Below are 19,060 nucleotides of genomic sequence, written 5' to 3' on the forward strand. Positions count from 1 at the left end.
TCTGATATAAGTTTCATGAAAAGTTTGTAGTCGGTATTCAGTAAACTTATAGGGCGATAATCGTTAAGCTTAAAAGATTTTTTTCCTTGCTTAGGAATGAGCGTTATAATGCCCTCTGTGAAACTTTTAGGTGGTGTACTAGCTCCCGAAAGATATGAATTGAAAATAATTAACAAATCGTTTTTTATTGCATCAAAGTTTTTAATATAAACTTCGTAGGTTAAACCATCTGGCCCGGGACTTTTCTTTTTAGAACAACTTAACAAGACAGTTTTCAATTCCTCTTCCGTTATGACCCTCATCAACAAATTCCTATCATTTTCTGAAAGCTGTTTGTTCAACATATTTATTGGGTCCAGATTAGCATCATTCGAAGGTGAACTGTTTTTAAATAAATCAGCATAATATTCGTAAGTTTTATTTATTAATATACTAGCAGACCCGGTAAACTTCGTCTTACCATGTTCAACTTGGCGTCCATTTTCTATTTTTCCTAGTTTTCTTTACATATCCCTTCTTTCCCTTTACTCGAATCGTCCCGCTCAATTCTATCAAAATTAATCCAAAGAATTTAAACTCAACGGGTCTTTAAAAATCCAATTTTTGTAACTTGTTCAATAAATAACTGTATGTTTAAAATATGTATGTTTCATTTGATGTATTCCATTCAGTAGATTTATTCCGTTTTGTCATATTGTTTTTAATATCGGGACAATTTTTGGAGTATTTTGCCTAACGCAGCGCTTTCAGCTCCCAATTAGCTTTGGATGGTGTATTTTTTTAGAGCTGAAGAATTAAAAAACATAAGAAAAGATTTTTTACAAACCATTTTCAAACAGCTTTTTATTCACCATCCTCATGCTTCGAAGCAGTTTGAATTAAAATGCATATTTTCACCAAAATCATTTCCAAAAAGATTCGCCTGATTCTTAAGTTATAGACTTTACACATTTCAACTTAAAGTGTTCCCAAACAGCACTTGTCATGGCATTAAATGGCGATTTTGTGTATTGCAAATTCCTTTTTTTTAATTCAAGCAAAAAATGCAAATTAATTCTTTTGAACTTTAACCCAATGAATCAAAGAAACGATTGGTTTTTAAAAGAGGAAAACATATGTTTAGATATATTCACCCATTATTTTAAAGATTTTAATTGAAGCAGTTCTGAATTCAAAATTTCCTGAACATTGTTGGTGGTGATCTGCGATTTCATTAAGGATTATGTTATATTTTTAAGATTTAATAACATTTAATTGAAAAGCTGATTTTTTTTTAAATTTAATAGATCAAAAAGCAATAATCTGTTCAGGCTTCGATGGTCTTATGAGTTCATTTTGTTTCCTGGAAATTATCATATAAACAAAACCTTAATAAAAATTATGTGTCTTTTTTACTGTAAATCTTAATTTTCAAAAATGAAACACCGGTCAAATCCTAATCACCACAGTTCAACTTTCTTTCTCTGAAAAAAGTAATATTTTCAAAACAAATATTAGTTATGTTGACAAAAAGAAATATCGAAGTATACATTTGTCCCATTTATTGGGGCAAACGAAAACACATAGGTCTTTTTCAGAGGCGTCAGTGAAAAGACTTTAAAATGAATTTAATACTTGTTCTTGTTTGTCTGTTTTATCAACTTTCTTTACTATATCCTAAGTTTTTCTCCGGAATAAATTAATGCTAGGTACTTCAATTTAACTGAATGCTGTTCAACCAAAAGACCTTGATTTACAAAAACCTTTATAATAATTTTGAATATCCGCTTCAGATTCAACACTCGGGATATCCTTTCTGGCCATTTTGGAGATAAAATTCTTGAATTGTAGATGTTTTATAACTAAATGGCGCGTTTTCACTTATTCCACCTAAGAAATTACAGGAACTAATATTATTTTTAACACTTTCAGGTCATATTAAAAGTTCATCATAAAAATCTGCTGCCCCTGGAATATCAATCACAAAAAAACTGTTCAACAAAAAGGTGAACCAAAAGTCTCTTCTATATAGCCAAAACATGTAAAAGAAAAACACACATTTCATGTTAAGTTTGTACTTGAATTGTGTGTAAACAAACAGTAAACGTGTAAGCAGTTTTTTGGTGAATGATTTTAAAAAAAGAGTTAAGTTTATTTGATCAAATTTTTTTTTGGGTCCAACAAATTTTAGATGAAGAAATAATGTATACATTTTTTGTAAAAGTTGATAGTTTGCACTTGCTCCAGTCTACTTTCTTAATTAAAAATTCTACCAAAAAATGCATATCCTCACTTTTTGTTATTAAAAAGTCGATTATTTTATTGATAACTCCAATTTACGTTTGCAAAAAATCAAAATGTTTATTCGGTCTTTTAAAACTTCAATCCTATCTAATCTATTTCAAAGAACAGACTCTTGTTGAGAGGAAGAATGATCAAGTTGGTTAAAATCCTCTATAATTAAACTAAATAGAATAGAATAGACTCTTGTTCAGTTTATGTGTCTAGCGTTCTAGGCGTATTGGATTATACGAAATTGAATGTAAAGCTTCCCAATTTCTTATTTTCAAACGTCCACAAAGTGTCATAACATTATTTCATATTTATCTTTACCAAATTCATATTTATTGGACAACAATGTACTACTTAAATTAACACAAATTAAAAATGGTTTTAATATTTGAAATCGTTTATATGATTGTAATTCGATCGATAGAACATCAATCCGTGTCACATCTAGGCGTAATTTATTACCATGTGCTGTGTACAAATAAGCAAGAAAAAAAAACACATCTAGGTTGCATATCGCCCCCACGTGCATAAGAAATATAGGTACTTGGTTGAGAAATAGGCGCCTAATTTTTAAATTTTTCCAGCGATCAATGAACAGTATGCTTTGGTTACTATTATCTTGCAAAGACGTTTGCTAGCGACGCCTCGCCTATGGAGACGAAAAACAAACCCCTCGAAGAAAAGAAAATCTTTAAAAATGGATGCCTGACTTTTCAATTTCAGATTTTGGCGAAACAAATATTATATGTTTTATTCGATCAGCAAAATGTCAACCTGAGTCACATCTAGGCGTCATTCATAACCATGTGCTGTACAAATGAGCTCGGAATCAAGAACAAAAAAAAATCACATCAAGGGTTCATATCGCCACCACTTGCATTGAAAATATGCTTGGTTGAGAAATACGCGCCAAAATATTCTCACTGATCAGTATGCTATGCCATGGTTACTATCCTCTAACGACGCGACGCCTCGACCTTAGAGACGAAAAACAAACCACCCAAAGGAAAAAAAAAGTCTCGAAAAAATGGAAGCCATGACTTTTATTTCATTCAAATAACTACAAATTCAATTATTACGGACAATTGATGCGACTTTGTGTTGTTTTTATTCGATATAAACCGATTCGCATGGCTACAGAATATTCTAAAAATAATTTCATTCGAATCGTTTGGGTCATTTCGGAGGAGTAGTACTACAAACACCGTTACAAGAGAATTTTATATAATAGATTCTTATCAGTTATTAAAATATTGTTTTCTTTTAATTTAAACGAACCACCATAATCTAGGCGTTTAATGTGAGCTGAAACTTGAAAAATATTCACTAATTCGTCTTGTAATAAAGTATTTTCTGATAAATGATTTGTACAATGCTTTAATCTTTTTGCTTCAATATCCATCAATCTTGATTTGATAAGTTTGATATCCAATAATGTAGGAATATCGCTATTTTTTTTATTCATCCATTCATATAATTTCCCATAGAAATAACCTTTTTCGCTAGATATCATACTATTTAAAATCCAACTTTCATGTTTAAAAAATTGCTTTAATTTGACTTTTGCAACTTCATTCCACCACCTATTTCTGTCACCATAGTAAGATTGCTGCATTTGCCAGTTCCTATAGTTATCTTGAAGACGCTCACAAACTTCTGGATTTTGAACAATCGAACTGTTTACCTTCCAATACCCACGACCCTTGGAAGAGACTTGATCTACTTTAAGTTTCAACATTATACCAAAATGATCAGAGAATGGAGCTGGTATTGTTTCAAAAGCAAGAGAATTCCCAATTATATTTGACGAAACATGGAATCGATCTAGACGAGATGAAAATTCACCCCGATAAAACGTAAAACTTTTTCTATTTAGTTCAGCTGCAACATCTTTTAAATTTAGTAAATCAATAAGTTTTTTAAAAGCCGTACTATAATTCTTACTATTTCCCGTAGAATCCGAAGAGTTTAAAATGCAATTGAAATCACCGCCAATTACGATTTGAGTGAATTGCTTTTTGCTTAAATGTAAACTAATGTCATTCGTAAATAAATTTTCTCTTTCGATTTTTCGATTTGTTCCGGAATGGGCGTACACATTAATGAAATTAATATTATTTACAACTACAGAAATAATTCTACCACCAGGATCAAGCAAAGGTTGTTCAAACTCCAGCGAAGATCTAATCAAGATGGCGGTACCAGAGCCTGAATCATTTAAGTTGACCAATGATACGTGAGATGGAACAAAAGAAAAATTTGCAAAACAAACTTCTTGCAAGAACAAAATATCTAAATCATTATTATAAACAAAATCGCGTAACAAACCTTTACTTATTGTGTTGTTTGAGCTGTTCAAATTGACCGAACCTACTCTCAAAATGAAATTCATTTTAAATAAATTCAAACAAACAAACAAAAAATACAAAATGTTCACTAATTACTTGCCGCACTGTTCGGATTTGTTTTAAGCGCACCAGCTTCGCTTTGCGCACTAGATGAGTTGTCCACATTACCATTACTGAGGCGCATCTTCAGTAGTTTTTTCTTTTGACTTCTGGTGAGAACAGACTGGATTTCGCTTAAAGTGAGGTTCTCCGGCCCACTGTCGGATTCCGATGTGTCGTACGATGTGTCCTCCGGCTCGGTAGTTACTCCACGCTTTTCGCCCTTCCTGTCTCGTTTCAAACTGCTTTCCGTCACTTCCATTTGCTCTTCAACTGTTGAAATTTCTTTCGGCTGCGTCGTGTCATTTTTCGATAACGAAGTTTCTACGATGATGGGTGAGGTATCCGGCAATGATACCAGTGGATTGATGGTTCCCGGAGCAGCAGGGAGTAAGTTCCGTTTCGGTTTAGCCTTCGGGAATAACTCGTTCAGGTTTGTTAGCTCACTCTTCGAGACTACATTTTCTGTAGCCACGAGAGGAGGTGTGACTTGAGCTCTCACTTTTGTCCATGCGCTGATTACACTGCTATACGTAGGCTGCGTTCGGGCAACATCAGCTTCGACCACGTGGCGTTTCTCATCTCCGTTAGTGAGGTGTAGTCTGTCGTTAACCGATCGTCTGTTCAAGCAATCGGCTTTCAAATGACCAACATTCCCGCATTGAAAGCATTTATTGATAAGGCCTTCATAAAATATACGGGCACGAACGTTACGTACGTGCACAGTTGCGGGGATTTCCACTCCGTCGTTGACCTCGATATATCGAAGGAACCGATCTTTGAACCTTTCCGAATCGTGTCATAGCTAAACAAATTTCTCGGTCTTCAATTTCTGGTGGCAAATTGAAGAGCCGAACATAACGGACCACAGCATTGGCTGCAGATAATTCCACTTCACAGCTATTAGTCTTTGTCAAAATTAAAATTCATCGTACCACGATGGCTCTCCAATGTGGTTTTGAAATCACTTTCAGATTTAAATTTCACTATCACTGAGAGTTCCAACTTTTCCTTGTACATGGCAAGTAGCATTTCATGTTTCAAGTTAAGCTTCACTTTAATAAACTCGAAGATCTGCATATCACTTGGTTCCTTGCACCCGCGAGGGAAACGTATTCGAAGCGAATTTGATTTCAGCTCCAAGTCCGCCATCTTCCTTTCTGTCCACTTTTATAGGACTCCGGTAATGAAGGTAGGTAGTTCAGCACTCGGCTGAGAACGTTTGCAAAAGGAACTCAAACTAGCCAGTGTCTATAACGCGTCTGACTTGCACGAGATCTAAACACGAACTGTTATTTCGGTTAATCATTAGGATAAAATTCTGATTTTGTCCTGGTATTGTATCTGAATCTAAAATTAAGTTTTTTCATGTTCGAAACTCATCGTTACGGAATATTAAAAGACAACATTAAAAATTACATACCATTTTTAATATTTGGATTTGAAATTTTTACTTTTGATTCTTATTCAGAATTGAAACTTAAAAAAGTTTCATAATGGTGATCCAAAATTAAAATATCAGAGTTCCATCATTCGGAATTTTGCTTCAGATTCACTAATTAAATTACGAATAAATAATTGAAGAATGAATTCAAATAGAAAACCAAGGGTTCGAAATTATAATACGAGATTTATGGTTAAGTATTCTGCTATAAAATTTCCTTTTTGGTTCACTATTATTGGGACTTTTTGTTTTTAATTAAGATTCAAAAATCAAATTAGGAATTCAGAATTTTTATTCGGGCTCAAAATGTAGTATACAGATTCGGAATTAAAATTCTAAATTGCCCATGAAAATAAACAAAGCAGGTGAACACCACTACTAGAAAATAAGATATGAATTCAAGTTCAAAATAACTTTCATTGTAAATTGTAAATTTTAATTTTAATATTTGCACTGGATTGATGAAAATAATTATTAATGATAATTTTTTGTTGATAAAATTACTTGTACTTTATCTTCAGGTTAAGCAAAATTCAACTGGAAAAATATTTCGTTTGTTTATTGTTTAACATTATTTATATTGTAGATCTAAACTTAAATCAGAATATATCGAAATTACAAGAGTTGAAAATAAATCTGACTTGAACCCCGAACTTATTCTTCTACTTTTATTTCTTAATATTTGATAAATTTTCTCCAAAGTTTTTCTCCCAAAGCTTAAAAAAACCGAACACTTTTAGGACTTTTTTTTCGAGAAAAATTTAAAAAAAAATTAATATATAATAACTTTCACCCGAATATTGAGGTACTCTTAGAATCGCTTTTTATACTATTTTTTATGTATGCATTTTTCAAGCAAAAATGTTATAGGGAAAATTTGGTCACCATTTAGAGTTCGATCTCGAGAAGCACTGAGCTGCGAGGAACTGGGTTTGAAGGAGAAAAGTGGAACGGGGATTGATAATTATCGCCAACCATCATAAGCCAAAACAAATCAATTTAATTCTCTCATAAACAAATCTTAGCCATGGATTAGGGTGAAAAGATTTCGCGAGAATCGTCCGAATTGATTCGCTCAGCTTGAAGAGACGTCTCTAAATGATCTAACTTTTTTATAGCACATCCCACTGCCACCCCCCAAATTAGTGTTTTATAGCATCTCATAACAGGAGATAGAGACGCTTGTAAAAATGTAAACTATCCGTTAGCTCTCGTCGGCAGCTCTCAGTTTACTAATCTACTCTTCCTAGGAGAATAAGAACAGAAATCTCAGTCCTAGTAGATGGGAAACGTTCTCGCTTAGTTAGTCATCATGTAACGTGCTTCTACTAGCTACATATTTGGCTCAGAAACTAGACTCCGACCATTGCGATTGCTCCCGGAAGATTTCAGTCTAGTTTGGAGTTTCTGGCGGGTTGGACGTTTCGGGATCAGAAAAAAAAATCGGCGAAAATTGCGCGCCTTTTTCCTGTTGTGGCTACGGGATTTCTTATATTTTTCGTTTGGAAAAAGTTAGAAGCAACGTGATATTTGATCAATTTATTTTTTTACCGTTTGAAGAACGAAAAATGGTCATAAAAATTCCAGGTTTAGTGTAATTGCCTGAATGAAAAAAAATATTGAAATCACCAAAATAAGTTACACCAATCGTTCGGTCCTATCAGAAGGGTGAATGTTCTGAAAATTGAAAAAACTAACTCAACTTAACGACCCGTTTGTGGATTTTTGCCTGGAAGTGTGGAAAGCAATAATTTTTCGCCGATTGCGAAAATTACCAGGAAGAACCAAACACGGAAAAGCAGAAATTTGAGAAGAAAACAACTAATCCTACCGTCGATGGCGCGCAAATTTGCAACGATCTTGCTGCTAGGTGAGCCAATTTCCCTATTTTTCTGTTTAAAGCAAACTTGAAAAACAAAAAAATGCATAAAAATTGGGACAGAATGCACGAAAATGTGGGTGTCCAATTTCCCGGTAATTTTCCAAGCGAAGAAATCAATTGCTGAGATTGAATAAACTTAAACCGTTTTGCTTTCCATCAGAAGAAAAAAAAACGATGACGACAGCGCGTCCCACCCCAGCTAGAAGCGTCGTCGTCGTCGTCGCGACAGGACAGATGATACCATCCCGATGCTCCGGATCGAAAGGGAAAAAAATCAACAAAACTAACAATAACAACAACAATTTCGGGAAAATGGCGTTTCCGCCAAACAAATTGCGTCATTGCAAGCGAGCTTCTTTTGGCCTTTTTCTCGCGCTTTCCTTCCTTCCTTTTGTTATTGTTGATTTTTGGATGCTGTCCATAATGCACGATCGTACTGACTAATTTGTGGGGTGTGTGAATTTCTGTAAATAATCCCCCCACTAATTTGAGGTGACCAGAATCAATTTGACAATTTTGATAATTTCGATAATTTTGACAATTTTGACAATTTTGACAATTTTGACAATTTTGACAATTTTGACAATTTTGGCAATTTTGACAATTTTGACAATTTTGACAATTTTGACAATTTTGACAATTTTGACAATTTTGACAATTTTGACAATTTTGACAATTTTGACAATTTTGGCAATTTTGACAATTTTGACAATTTTGACAATTTTGACAATTTTGACAATTTTGACAATTTTGACAATTTTGACAATTTTGACAATTTTGACAATTTTGACAATTTTGGCAATTTTGACAATATTAACAATTTTGACAATTTTGACAATTTTGACAATTTTGACAATTTTGACAATTTTGACAATTTTGACAATTTTGACAATTTTGACAATTTTGACAATTTTGACAATTTTGACAATTTTGACAATTTTGACAATTTTGACAATTTTGACAATTTTGACAACTTTGACAATTTTGACAATTTTGACAATTTTGACAATTTTGACAATTTTGACAATTTTGACAATTTTGACAATTTTGACAATTTTGACAATTTTGACAATTTTGACAATTTTGACAATTTTGACAATTTTGACAATTTTAAAATAAAGAAAAATTCATCAGTTGGTCACCCGTTTTCAGTCAGACATCGAAAACGGTTTTCGTGAAATTTGGATTTGTTTTCCCGATCTCTGGATGTGGTTTTCTTTCCTAACACTTGCTTGCTGGGTACCTACTTGTTTGCAGCTCGCTAATCACACGCCGAGTTGAGGGAAACCTTTCATATATTGGCATTTTGTTTGATACGGTTCCCACCATCAACGGATTCGGAGTTTAAAATAATACCAACAGAAGGAAAAACAAACCAAGTCTTACCTTTCTATGTACGTGCAAATTTGGAAGCAGGGGGTTTCTTTATTTATATTTTGGCTGGCTAGCGGCAAGTAAGGTGCACTTTTTGGCAGCAACCCCAGCATCTTGATACGGGCGGGAAAACGAAGGCAAATGGACGGCGAGTATTTGGGAAAAATTGTTCAATTCAGTCGATTCGAGACGCTCCTTCAAGTGTAACAATGTTGCGTAATAATTTTCGAGAATGGTAAGCTACAGATGGATCCGATGGAAATTATTTTTAATAGAGAAGTAAAAACAACATTGCTTTCCGGAATTTATCATCAATCTAATTTCAATCAAACTCTCGATCTAATAATAACGGATTCAAGGGAATGAAAAAAAATATGTTTGAAGACCACCCATCATCGGATCGATCGACTTACTAGGTGAACCGGAAACGGAAATGCGGAGGTGCATCGAAGGTTTTTTTTTCACCCCGTAAAAGGAAAAACTCCATTAGCTGTGGCTCGTGGACAAATGATCTCCAGTAAATGGGAATAGTGCCGATATGAGTTGATAGGGGATTTGTGCCTAAAACGCTTATACATAAGATAAATTTTAATAAATGGCCTTTAGTCTTCTTAAAACTAAAAATCATCATCAATTTCCAACTGAAAAGTGAGACGTGAAGCTTCTTTTGCTGGATTCTACCCTCTCGGCCATCGAGCATCTTGATTGACCGTGGCTTGAGGGAAAAATTCCGAAAGGGTGTGTTTCAATTTTTAATTATCAAAATGGATTGCGGTTTCGTTTAGCTTGATGGCTTGATTCCTTACGTCTGTTTGGGTTGAAGATTTCCGCTTGAAAGTTTTTATTACTGGATTGAAATTCTTGAATTGAAAACCAGCATTTTCATCGAAAATTCCCCACCCTTGGATATCTCTATATATCGTTATAATATGATCTGATCGAAATGACTAGTTCGACTCCAACTGGAAACTGTAGTGACATTGATCTTGTGAATTTCACGCAATCTTTACGTTCCGGCTGCGTGGATTAAAACCAGCTGGCTCGCATTAGATATGTATAAACTCGGTTAGTCAGGCGTTTTGGCGCTTATCAGAATATACAGAACACACAAATGTATGTATTTATACTGAGAACAGCGAATGATTTTTCACCTAATTCTTGAGAAAGCGGGAGCAATCTTGTTTCCACGGTGGATTTGAAAGAACTTCATTGATATTTTCGGAAGCACAATTGTATCGATCGAAACTCCATTAGCATCAACGGCTCAACAAAGTTGTGCGTTAACTAGGAATCCGATGAAATCATTTTTCTTAATAAAGCACCAAGTATGATTGATTCTGGGAGGTTCATTTTAATTGGGGAATGCTAAATTAATAAGATTAAATAGATAAATCGAGATTTTTAGTTTTTTCAACGAGGAGATTTCTTTAAAATAATAAAAAATAACTTGCAGTCCGGAATATTTAAGTTAACACAATTCTGCTGCATAGTTAAGTATGAATTAAAATGCTTCCCAAGTAATAATTTTAGCTTTATTATGGTCAGCAAAATATCGTTTGGACTATCGCATTAATCTTCATAAAAAGCTAAAGCGCATTCTATAACATCACCTGGACTCTAATAAAGCCAAAATCAGGCTATTTGGCCCTATCCTAGAAACGTCATCAAGACATATAATTGTTGGTCATCAATGTTGGTCACCAAAGCTTTTAAAAAGCTGTTATTAAACATGTTAGAAATTTTTGTTTTTTCGGTTCTGTCAGTTCTCAGAGTTTTTTTTTTATTTTTTCCAGCAACCATAATGGTTGATGAATGATGATTGCATTATTCAGATATGTTCTAGTAAAATTAATAGCTGAAAAGCCAATGTTTTAATCATTTAATGAGCGTCTTTTCTACTGCTAGTCAAGATTTTAGGTAAAATGTGTATGAAATAGTATCTTAAAATAAATGCGCCTCGTCAGATCTGATGGTCAATCATGATGGAATTGATGGAAAAAAGGCCTGAAAAAATATTTTCCAATGCTTGCATTGTGAATCCATCAACATGGCGTCATTTTGTGCCCTTCGATTTTGCAACCAACATGGCGTGAGTCAATTCATAGTTTTATTATGGTTTAATGATGACCCCAAAAAAGCTACGATTTGACGTTTCTCTCGCAAGTCAACCAATTACACGCTAAGGTTGAGTTCCTCATTTCTGAGTTGTTAATCATTAGTACAGTAAATGAGGACAGACTTTTTAAATGAAAAGGGATTGATTGTGAATGACCCGTGGAATAAATCATGAGTTGAAGTCAAATTTCGTTGTCTGACGTCATCTTGAAATCCAAGATGACGGCTTCCGCTGAACTTTAAAATGTTATAAATGACTTGAAATCGCATGAAACCCCAACAAAATGGGTATCGGGTGAAAGGGCTAAACGAGTAGAAGTCGAATTCCGCTATCAAACGCCATCTTGAAATCTAAGATGGCGGCATCCGCTCATCTTTTTATGCTTTAATGCTGACAAAAAGTCGCATTAAACCATCATTATACGGGTATTGAATGAAAAGGCTAAACTAGAAGATGTTGATATTTTTACTTTCCGACGCCATCTTGGAATCCAATATGGCAGCTTCCACTGAACTTTAAAATGCTGTTAATCAATAAAAATCGCATGAAACTACCACGATATGGGTATTCGGTAAAAGGACCAAACGAGTAGAAGTCGAAATTTACTATCAAACGCCATCTTGAAATCCAATATGGCGACTTCCTCTGAACTTAAAAATGATTAAATCACTCAAAACCGCATGAAATCACCACATTATGGGTATTGAGTGAAACGACTCAACTAGAAGAAGTCGAATTTCGCTATCTGACGCCATCATCAATCCAAGATGGTGGCTTTTGCTATTCTTTTCAAAGCTGTAAATAACTGAAAATCTCGTGATAAATCCACAATACTTGGTATTGGGTGAAAGGGCTATACAAATAAAAGTCGAAAATCGTTATCCGACGCCATCATGAAAGCCGAGATGGCGGCTGCCGCTCAACTTTAAAATACTATAAATGACTGATAATCGCATAAAACCCCCACAATACTTCAAAGCGATCAACAAGGATTTCAAGATGGCGTAAGATAGCAATATTCGACTTCTACTCGTTAAACCCTTTCACCCAATACCAATTTGGGTTTCATGTCATTTTAAGTCATTTACTACATTTTAAAGTTTAGCGGAAGTCGCCATCTTGGATTTCAAGATGGCGTCAGATAGCGAAATTCAACTTCTACCGGTTGATCTCCTATAATATGGGTTTTATGCGATTTTCAGTCATTTACAATATTTTCAAGTTGAGTGGTAGCCGCCATCTTGGATTAAAGATGGCGACGGGCAGTGAAATTTGACTTCTACTCGTTAATCACTTTCACCTTATAACCATATTGTGAAGGTTTCACGATATTTTCAGTAATTTACAGCTTTGAAAATAAAAACGGAAGCCGCCATCTTGAATTAATGATGGCGTCAATCAACAATTTTTTTCCTACTATTTGAGCCCTTCACTCAAAACTCATATTGTAAAGATATTCATACCACTTTCGGTGATTTCAAGTTTTCAAAGATGTATTTTTATAATTTTAACTCAAAACCAACACGCATAACTTACCAAAAATGTGTAAAAATGGGAGTTCCAATTCAAATATGTGCTATCTAACCTGAGCGTGTCCTGTTTTGACATCTTGATCGAGAGTCTTTAGATTTTCCCCAAAATTGAAAATTTGGTTCATTTTTGCGACTTAAAAACACATGTATTTTTTCAGATTTCTAACATTTATATTTTTTGAGTTAGCTTCGGTTAGATTTTTTTGTAAATAAAAAATAACCATTTTTCAAAGCTACATAACTCTGTTGTTTCTCAACGGAAATTATGAAATAGCACATCAAAATGCATTGAAATTTTACCAGCTTCCCAAATAGAATAGTTGAAAAAAATTAAATAATGACCTTCAACATGAAAGTTGTAAATAATCTTTAAATGGCGTCTAAAAGTACCGTCTGCACCACCGAATATTTTGCAAAAAATACCATTGTATAGCTCGATTCATGATGCAACTTTCATCTGAAGACACCAAAGTGGGCCATTAACACCTTGAAGAGTTATGAAAGAAATAATGACAATAAATCTCGTTTTTTGCATCGAAAACAAACTATGGTCGAACAACTGCACTCACATATGGAGATAGCAAGCACTTCTAACAACATGGAAACAAAAGAACTTATCAAAGCAGGTAAAAAACACTACTTTTTCGTGCTTTGTAGAGTGTTTGCAGCAAAACTGACTGACTTTAAATTTTAACCAAAATTCTGAGTATCGTATTGTTTAAGTGATATAACTAATAATGGGAATGTTGCTTCTACAACCTGGTCATATACTATATAACTGCAAAATATTCGGTGGTGCAGACGGTACTTTTAGAAGCCATTTAAAGTTTATTTACATGTTGAAGGTCATTATTAAATTTTTTTCAACTATTCTATTTGGAAAGCTGATAAAATTTCAATGCATTTTGATGTGCTATTTCATAATTTCCGTTGAGAAACAACAGAGTTATGTAGCTTTGAAAAATGGTAATTTTTTATTTACAAAAAAATCTAACCGAAGCTTACTCAAAGAATAAAAATGTTAGAAATCTGAAAAAATACATGTGTTTTTAAGTCGCAAAAATGAACCAAATTTTCAATTTTGGGGAAAATCTAAAGACCCCCGGCGCAAATTGTCAGATAATAAAAAAAAATCCCCATCAGAAACTTACTATGAAACGGGTTAAATACATAATTTAAAATCCATTTATTTGTTTTCTTAATTTAAAAAAAAATTATAATGTTTATACGTTTAAAAAAAGTGCTACATCTTCACGTATTAAAATTTTGAGTATTCTAAAGCTTAAAGTGATAAAAGTCCAATATTTAAATTTAATGAAATTTTTTTATCCAAACACTTGGAAAAAAATTAATTGGATCAAAGGCTTTTACTTTCTGGAACGAGAATTCGATATCTTGAATATTTTGCTTTTGAACACAAATCTCAATTAAGTTTCAGAAATTTAGCAAAATTTAGAAATAAGGAACTACAGAGGGTTTCAAAAAAAAAAATCAAAATCCAACCCGGTTTAAATCCCAAACGTTGGCGCAAACAGACGCTGTGCCCGTTCCCTGGAATCTGAAAATGCGCAGCACGTGTTCTGTCGGTCGAAGAGCGCGGATATGGCGGCCGCGCTTTGATCAACTTCCAATTCTATCTTTCTGAGCGCTTGATTTCGAATTGAAGGCATCTATTCATACATCTATAAAAGATCACTTCTGTTTAAACGCTTCTCACATTCAGCAGTATGCGATCATCGCGCGACGCTGACGCCTTCATCTTGGGAAGACGCCCGGAATCCGTTTCGGATGACGAAGAATCGATAGCTATGTATGAATGAATGTATGAATAGCGGGGTATCTCTATCGATAGCTCTGTTTACGTTTTGCCAAAGCGTTCGATCTTTATTTTTTTCTAATATAGACAAAGATTTATTGGAATTGCTTCTTCGATGAAGCGCGTCATGCGCGTCGATCGAAAAGCTAAGTCGATTGATTTACATACCGACAAAAGAAATATTTTCCTACTGACAGTTCGGGACTTACAAAGGATCGTAGCTGAAATAACGATCCTTTTGATATGCCACAAATATTTCCGATTATTACCTTTGGGGTCTTGATCAGCTTATCCCGATCAGACTCTAAAAACAATCTTTGTCATTGTTTTATATTTCAAACTTTAAGAGGTTGTCCCATCCCCATGATTTGTTTCTGTAGCTCAATTGACGAGATGTCAGTATTGATGCAAATTTTAGGATCAAAGTCGTGACAACAAGATAAAGAATTGTAAGGAAATCTGCCTTCCAAACGTCAGACAGAGCCTAACGCAAGGTCCAGACAGTTTGTCTTTTCCCATAAGGCCCATACACACTGCCTTGAACCATCTCGAATTGAACGAGCTGTTTTGAATATTTTTAGCATTAAGTTTTTCACTGACTCGGGGGAAGAAATTTGCCCTTGCTCTAGATTAGTTCTAGCCTCCCGACAATCATTTTTTACTCCGACCAGCGAGATGATATCAATAAACTTAACTGTTCAAATGTGCAATAGTCCAGAAACAGTTTCTTCCAAGGTTGATAGCTTGGTTGAATTGGATGGGATGGGTGGATAATTTTGGGCTAGCGCCCCACCCCAAATCACATTCAGCATCCCAAAGCGCGCGACGCCGCGTCGTCATCGTCAAACAACAAACAGCCAAGTTGAGGCACACTTGGGGACGAAGATAGGAATGGACTCGGTGTCATTTACTTGACAGTGACTAAAAAAGAGAGCAAATTGTTGAGAAAATTTAATAAACAACTAGAAGCTACCCTAAGCCTGATATAATTCAGAAGTGCATCTCTTTTTCCAAGGATCCATACGCCACTTTGAAAACATTCGCTGAATTTCCCATTCGAACCATCTTCTTAGTCGTAGCCATTGTTGAGTTGGGGGTGGGAATTTTGGGGTGGCTTCGCCCCTTCGAAAGGAAAAAGCACCAGCCAAACGGGAGAAAAAAAAACTTCAACCGACACTTTTACGAGACTAGAATTGGTGGCGCCAGAAAGTAACCACGACGCCGACGTCACCGTCCTCTTCGTCGTCGTCAATGACGATGGGATCCAGTTTTTTATCCCGTTGTCTGCCAGCAGCGTTTTGGATCTATGTATGGTCAGGATTCGAGTTTCATATTGAATCAAGCTAAAGGTTAGCTGAACCAAACTACCAAACGATGAATCGAAACGTCCCTGGCCTATATGAGAAGTAGGTAATCGAGGAGTTGTTTTTTTTAACATCCTAAGAAGGACACCTGTTGGGGGTGGCTGGGCATTGGAAATCCGAAACGGATACGGAACGAATTGATCCACAATCGTGTAACTTCCTGGATAAGAACCGAAATATGGCGCTAAATTGCTTTTATGTGACCTAGATGAAGGATGATAACAACGGATTCGCTACAGTGAATAAGACAGCTGTGATCATTTTGAGTTTTGTCCCGTTTGATAACATTGGAAATTTTCAATATTTTTGAAATTTTTGACATTTTTTGACATTTTTGACATTTTTGACATTTTTGACATTTTTGACATTTTTGACATTTTTGACATTTTTGACATTTTTGACATTTTTGACATTTTTGACATTTTTGACATTTTTGACATTCTTGACATTTTTGACATTTTTGACATTTTTGACATTTTTGACATTTTTGACATTTTTGACATTTTTGACATTTTTGACATTTTTGACATTTTTGACAATTTTGACAATTTTGACAATTTTGACAATTTTGACAATTTTGACAATTTTGACAATTTTGACAATTTTGACAATTTTGACAATTTTGACAATTTTGACAATTTTGACATTTTTGACATTTTTGACATTTTTGACAATTTTGACATTTTTGACATTTTTGACATTTTTGACATTTTTGACATTTTTGACATTTTTGACATTTTTGACATTTTTGACATTTTTGACATTTTTGACATTTTTGACATTTTTGACATTTTTGACATTTTTGACATTATTGACATTTTTGACATTTTTGACATTTTTGACATTTTTGACATTGTTCGCACAAAATATGAGACACCGTAGTTTCGGGTGTATTCGCGCCACACCAAATTTCCTCGAAACCATATTTCGCGCCGCCTTGGTAGAATAAACACCTTCTGGTCAGTTTGTTTGGCTGACCGAACATCCGCACAAAGCGGAGAATGAAAACCAACCTATTGGTCGGTAATATCCAACGCGCGCAGTTTAGTCATTGTGATCACTACTCCCGTCGTTTAGCAATAAAACAGTTTTGATATCGCATTTTGAAACCTTTCAATCGGTCATTAAAGAATAGTTTGAGTTAAGATTCGAATTGTTAATCTTAATCCGAAACGTTCATTACCCGTCGAAACATTTTGGTCCTTCGAGAAGCCGGATTACGGGACTCGCTAGTTCCGTAAAACCATTAGTGCAGTGAACAATAGTACTGAAGTGATTGTGCTGTTAAGAAAAACGGACAAAGGATTCGCAAAGCGCGCGTCTGGGTCCCATGGCTTGGCTTGGGTTTTAGTGAATTGAGCAGTTAAAAATACAAATTCGATCCACTGCGGGAAGTGGTTTAGCACTAATTAAGTGCACATCGGACCTGTTCTGTGATACTGTGAAACAACATAGACGAACATTTCCCCCCACCGTGGGCTAGTGAATTGCGTCCCAATTAAGGGCAAATAAATTAAATCAGTGCAGCAAAAGTGAGCCATTCTGATAAGAAAAATTTTTCCCACGATCTGTCGCTGCTTCTTTGAAAGAATCCGCCAGAAATCGGCCAAAAAAGTGCGTTTTTGTGTGTGAAACCAAAGGTTCCTGGCGAGCGCTGTGTGGTTTGATCGAACCCGTACAGTGTGCTGTTGTTCACAGCTGATTTGGAGCGGCAATACCGTGTGGCTTATGCTACAGTCGTCGTAGCATCGCAGATAGTCCTGCTACCAACCAAGAGGGCAGATAAGTACCACTTTGCTTTTTTTTGTGTGTTCAGAGAGTCTGTGGGGGGTTGTTGCATGAAACTCCACAGTCTGGCATTAACTACGCAAGGCTATCCGGATAAAGTGGTCAGCATTTGGAAAGCCTTTATCCGTGCGATTTGAAGTGGGTCGGTTGTTGAAATCTTGCTGATTTTAGTCCTGTTATCAGCCTGGGCGGTTGCGTTGAGCGTTTGCCATTTTGCGAGACGTCGAGTCGATTTCGGTCTGTCATAGTGGAAATAGTGCAAAAAGCAGAGGTGCAAAGAGATCCCTTTACGCTACATGCAGTGCCGATTCTTACAGCCCGACGTCAGCCACGAAAGAATCATCTTGCAAAGTTGCAAACTGATTCTTTTCCCCTTACGTGCAGAACGTCGAACGTGTCTGCAAGTAAAAGTCAACCGCGCGATGACTGCACGTTCCTAAAATTACAAACGATTCTCCGAAGTTAGGAACAGTTGCAAACTTGCAAGCCCGAAGATAAAATCCCTTGAGCCGAACAGAAAGAATCATTTCCGAAGATAGCTACAGTCTGCAAGTTGCTTGCTTGCAGCGCGGCGATGTAGGTACGTTTGCAAACTTGCAAGTTGCAAGTTACAGAACGGTGGACTCGTTCTTGTGCGGATGGATTCGTTCCACTAACCTAAGCTGAGACCGACCGAACCGAATCCACGGAGGAAGAAAGTGATAGGCCGAAGAACCACCGCCACCGACCATCAATTCAGTTGCCGTTCAGCCATCGAAGCGTGCGCGCGTAGCGTATGTACATGGCTATCAGCATAACGCTCGGCGCGCCGTACTACAAAAGTAAGGACATGATGGAGTTGTTGTTGGTGCCTTCGTGCTCGTTTCGTTTCCTTCTAAGACGGATTCGAAAGGAAGTGGTGCCCAAATTTTATTGTCGAAAGCGTGATATGTTTAACCGTGAAACGTCCAACTTTTTATAAGCAGTTTCGTAATATCTGAAATATATACAACTGTAGAGTAAGATTTTTAAAATTAAAGTTTCTAC

General features: G+C 35.4%; 1 protein-coding gene across 1 annotated transcript in view; it reads left to right on the plus strand.

The window, feature by feature from the left end:
- The first annotated feature begins 7,526 nt into the window (after positions 1-7,526).
- The window catches only part of LOC129742016 (uncharacterized), a 42,264-nt gene continuing 30,730 nt past the window's right edge, over positions 7,527-19,060 (plus strand). Inside the window, exon 1 of the mRNA XM_055733864.1 lies at positions 7,527-8,032. Within this exon, the coding sequence (XP_055589839.1) occupies positions 7,999-8,032 (34 nt within the window). The 5' untranslated portion in view covers positions 7,527-7,998. The remainder of the gene's footprint in view (positions 8,033-19,060) is intronic.

Source organism: Uranotaenia lowii, chromosome 1 (genome assembly GCF_029784155.1).
Source record: "Uranotaenia lowii strain MFRU-FL chromosome 1, ASM2978415v1, whole genome shotgun sequence".
NCBI lineage: Eukaryota > Metazoa > Arthropoda > Insecta > Diptera > Culicidae > Uranotaenia > Uranotaenia lowii.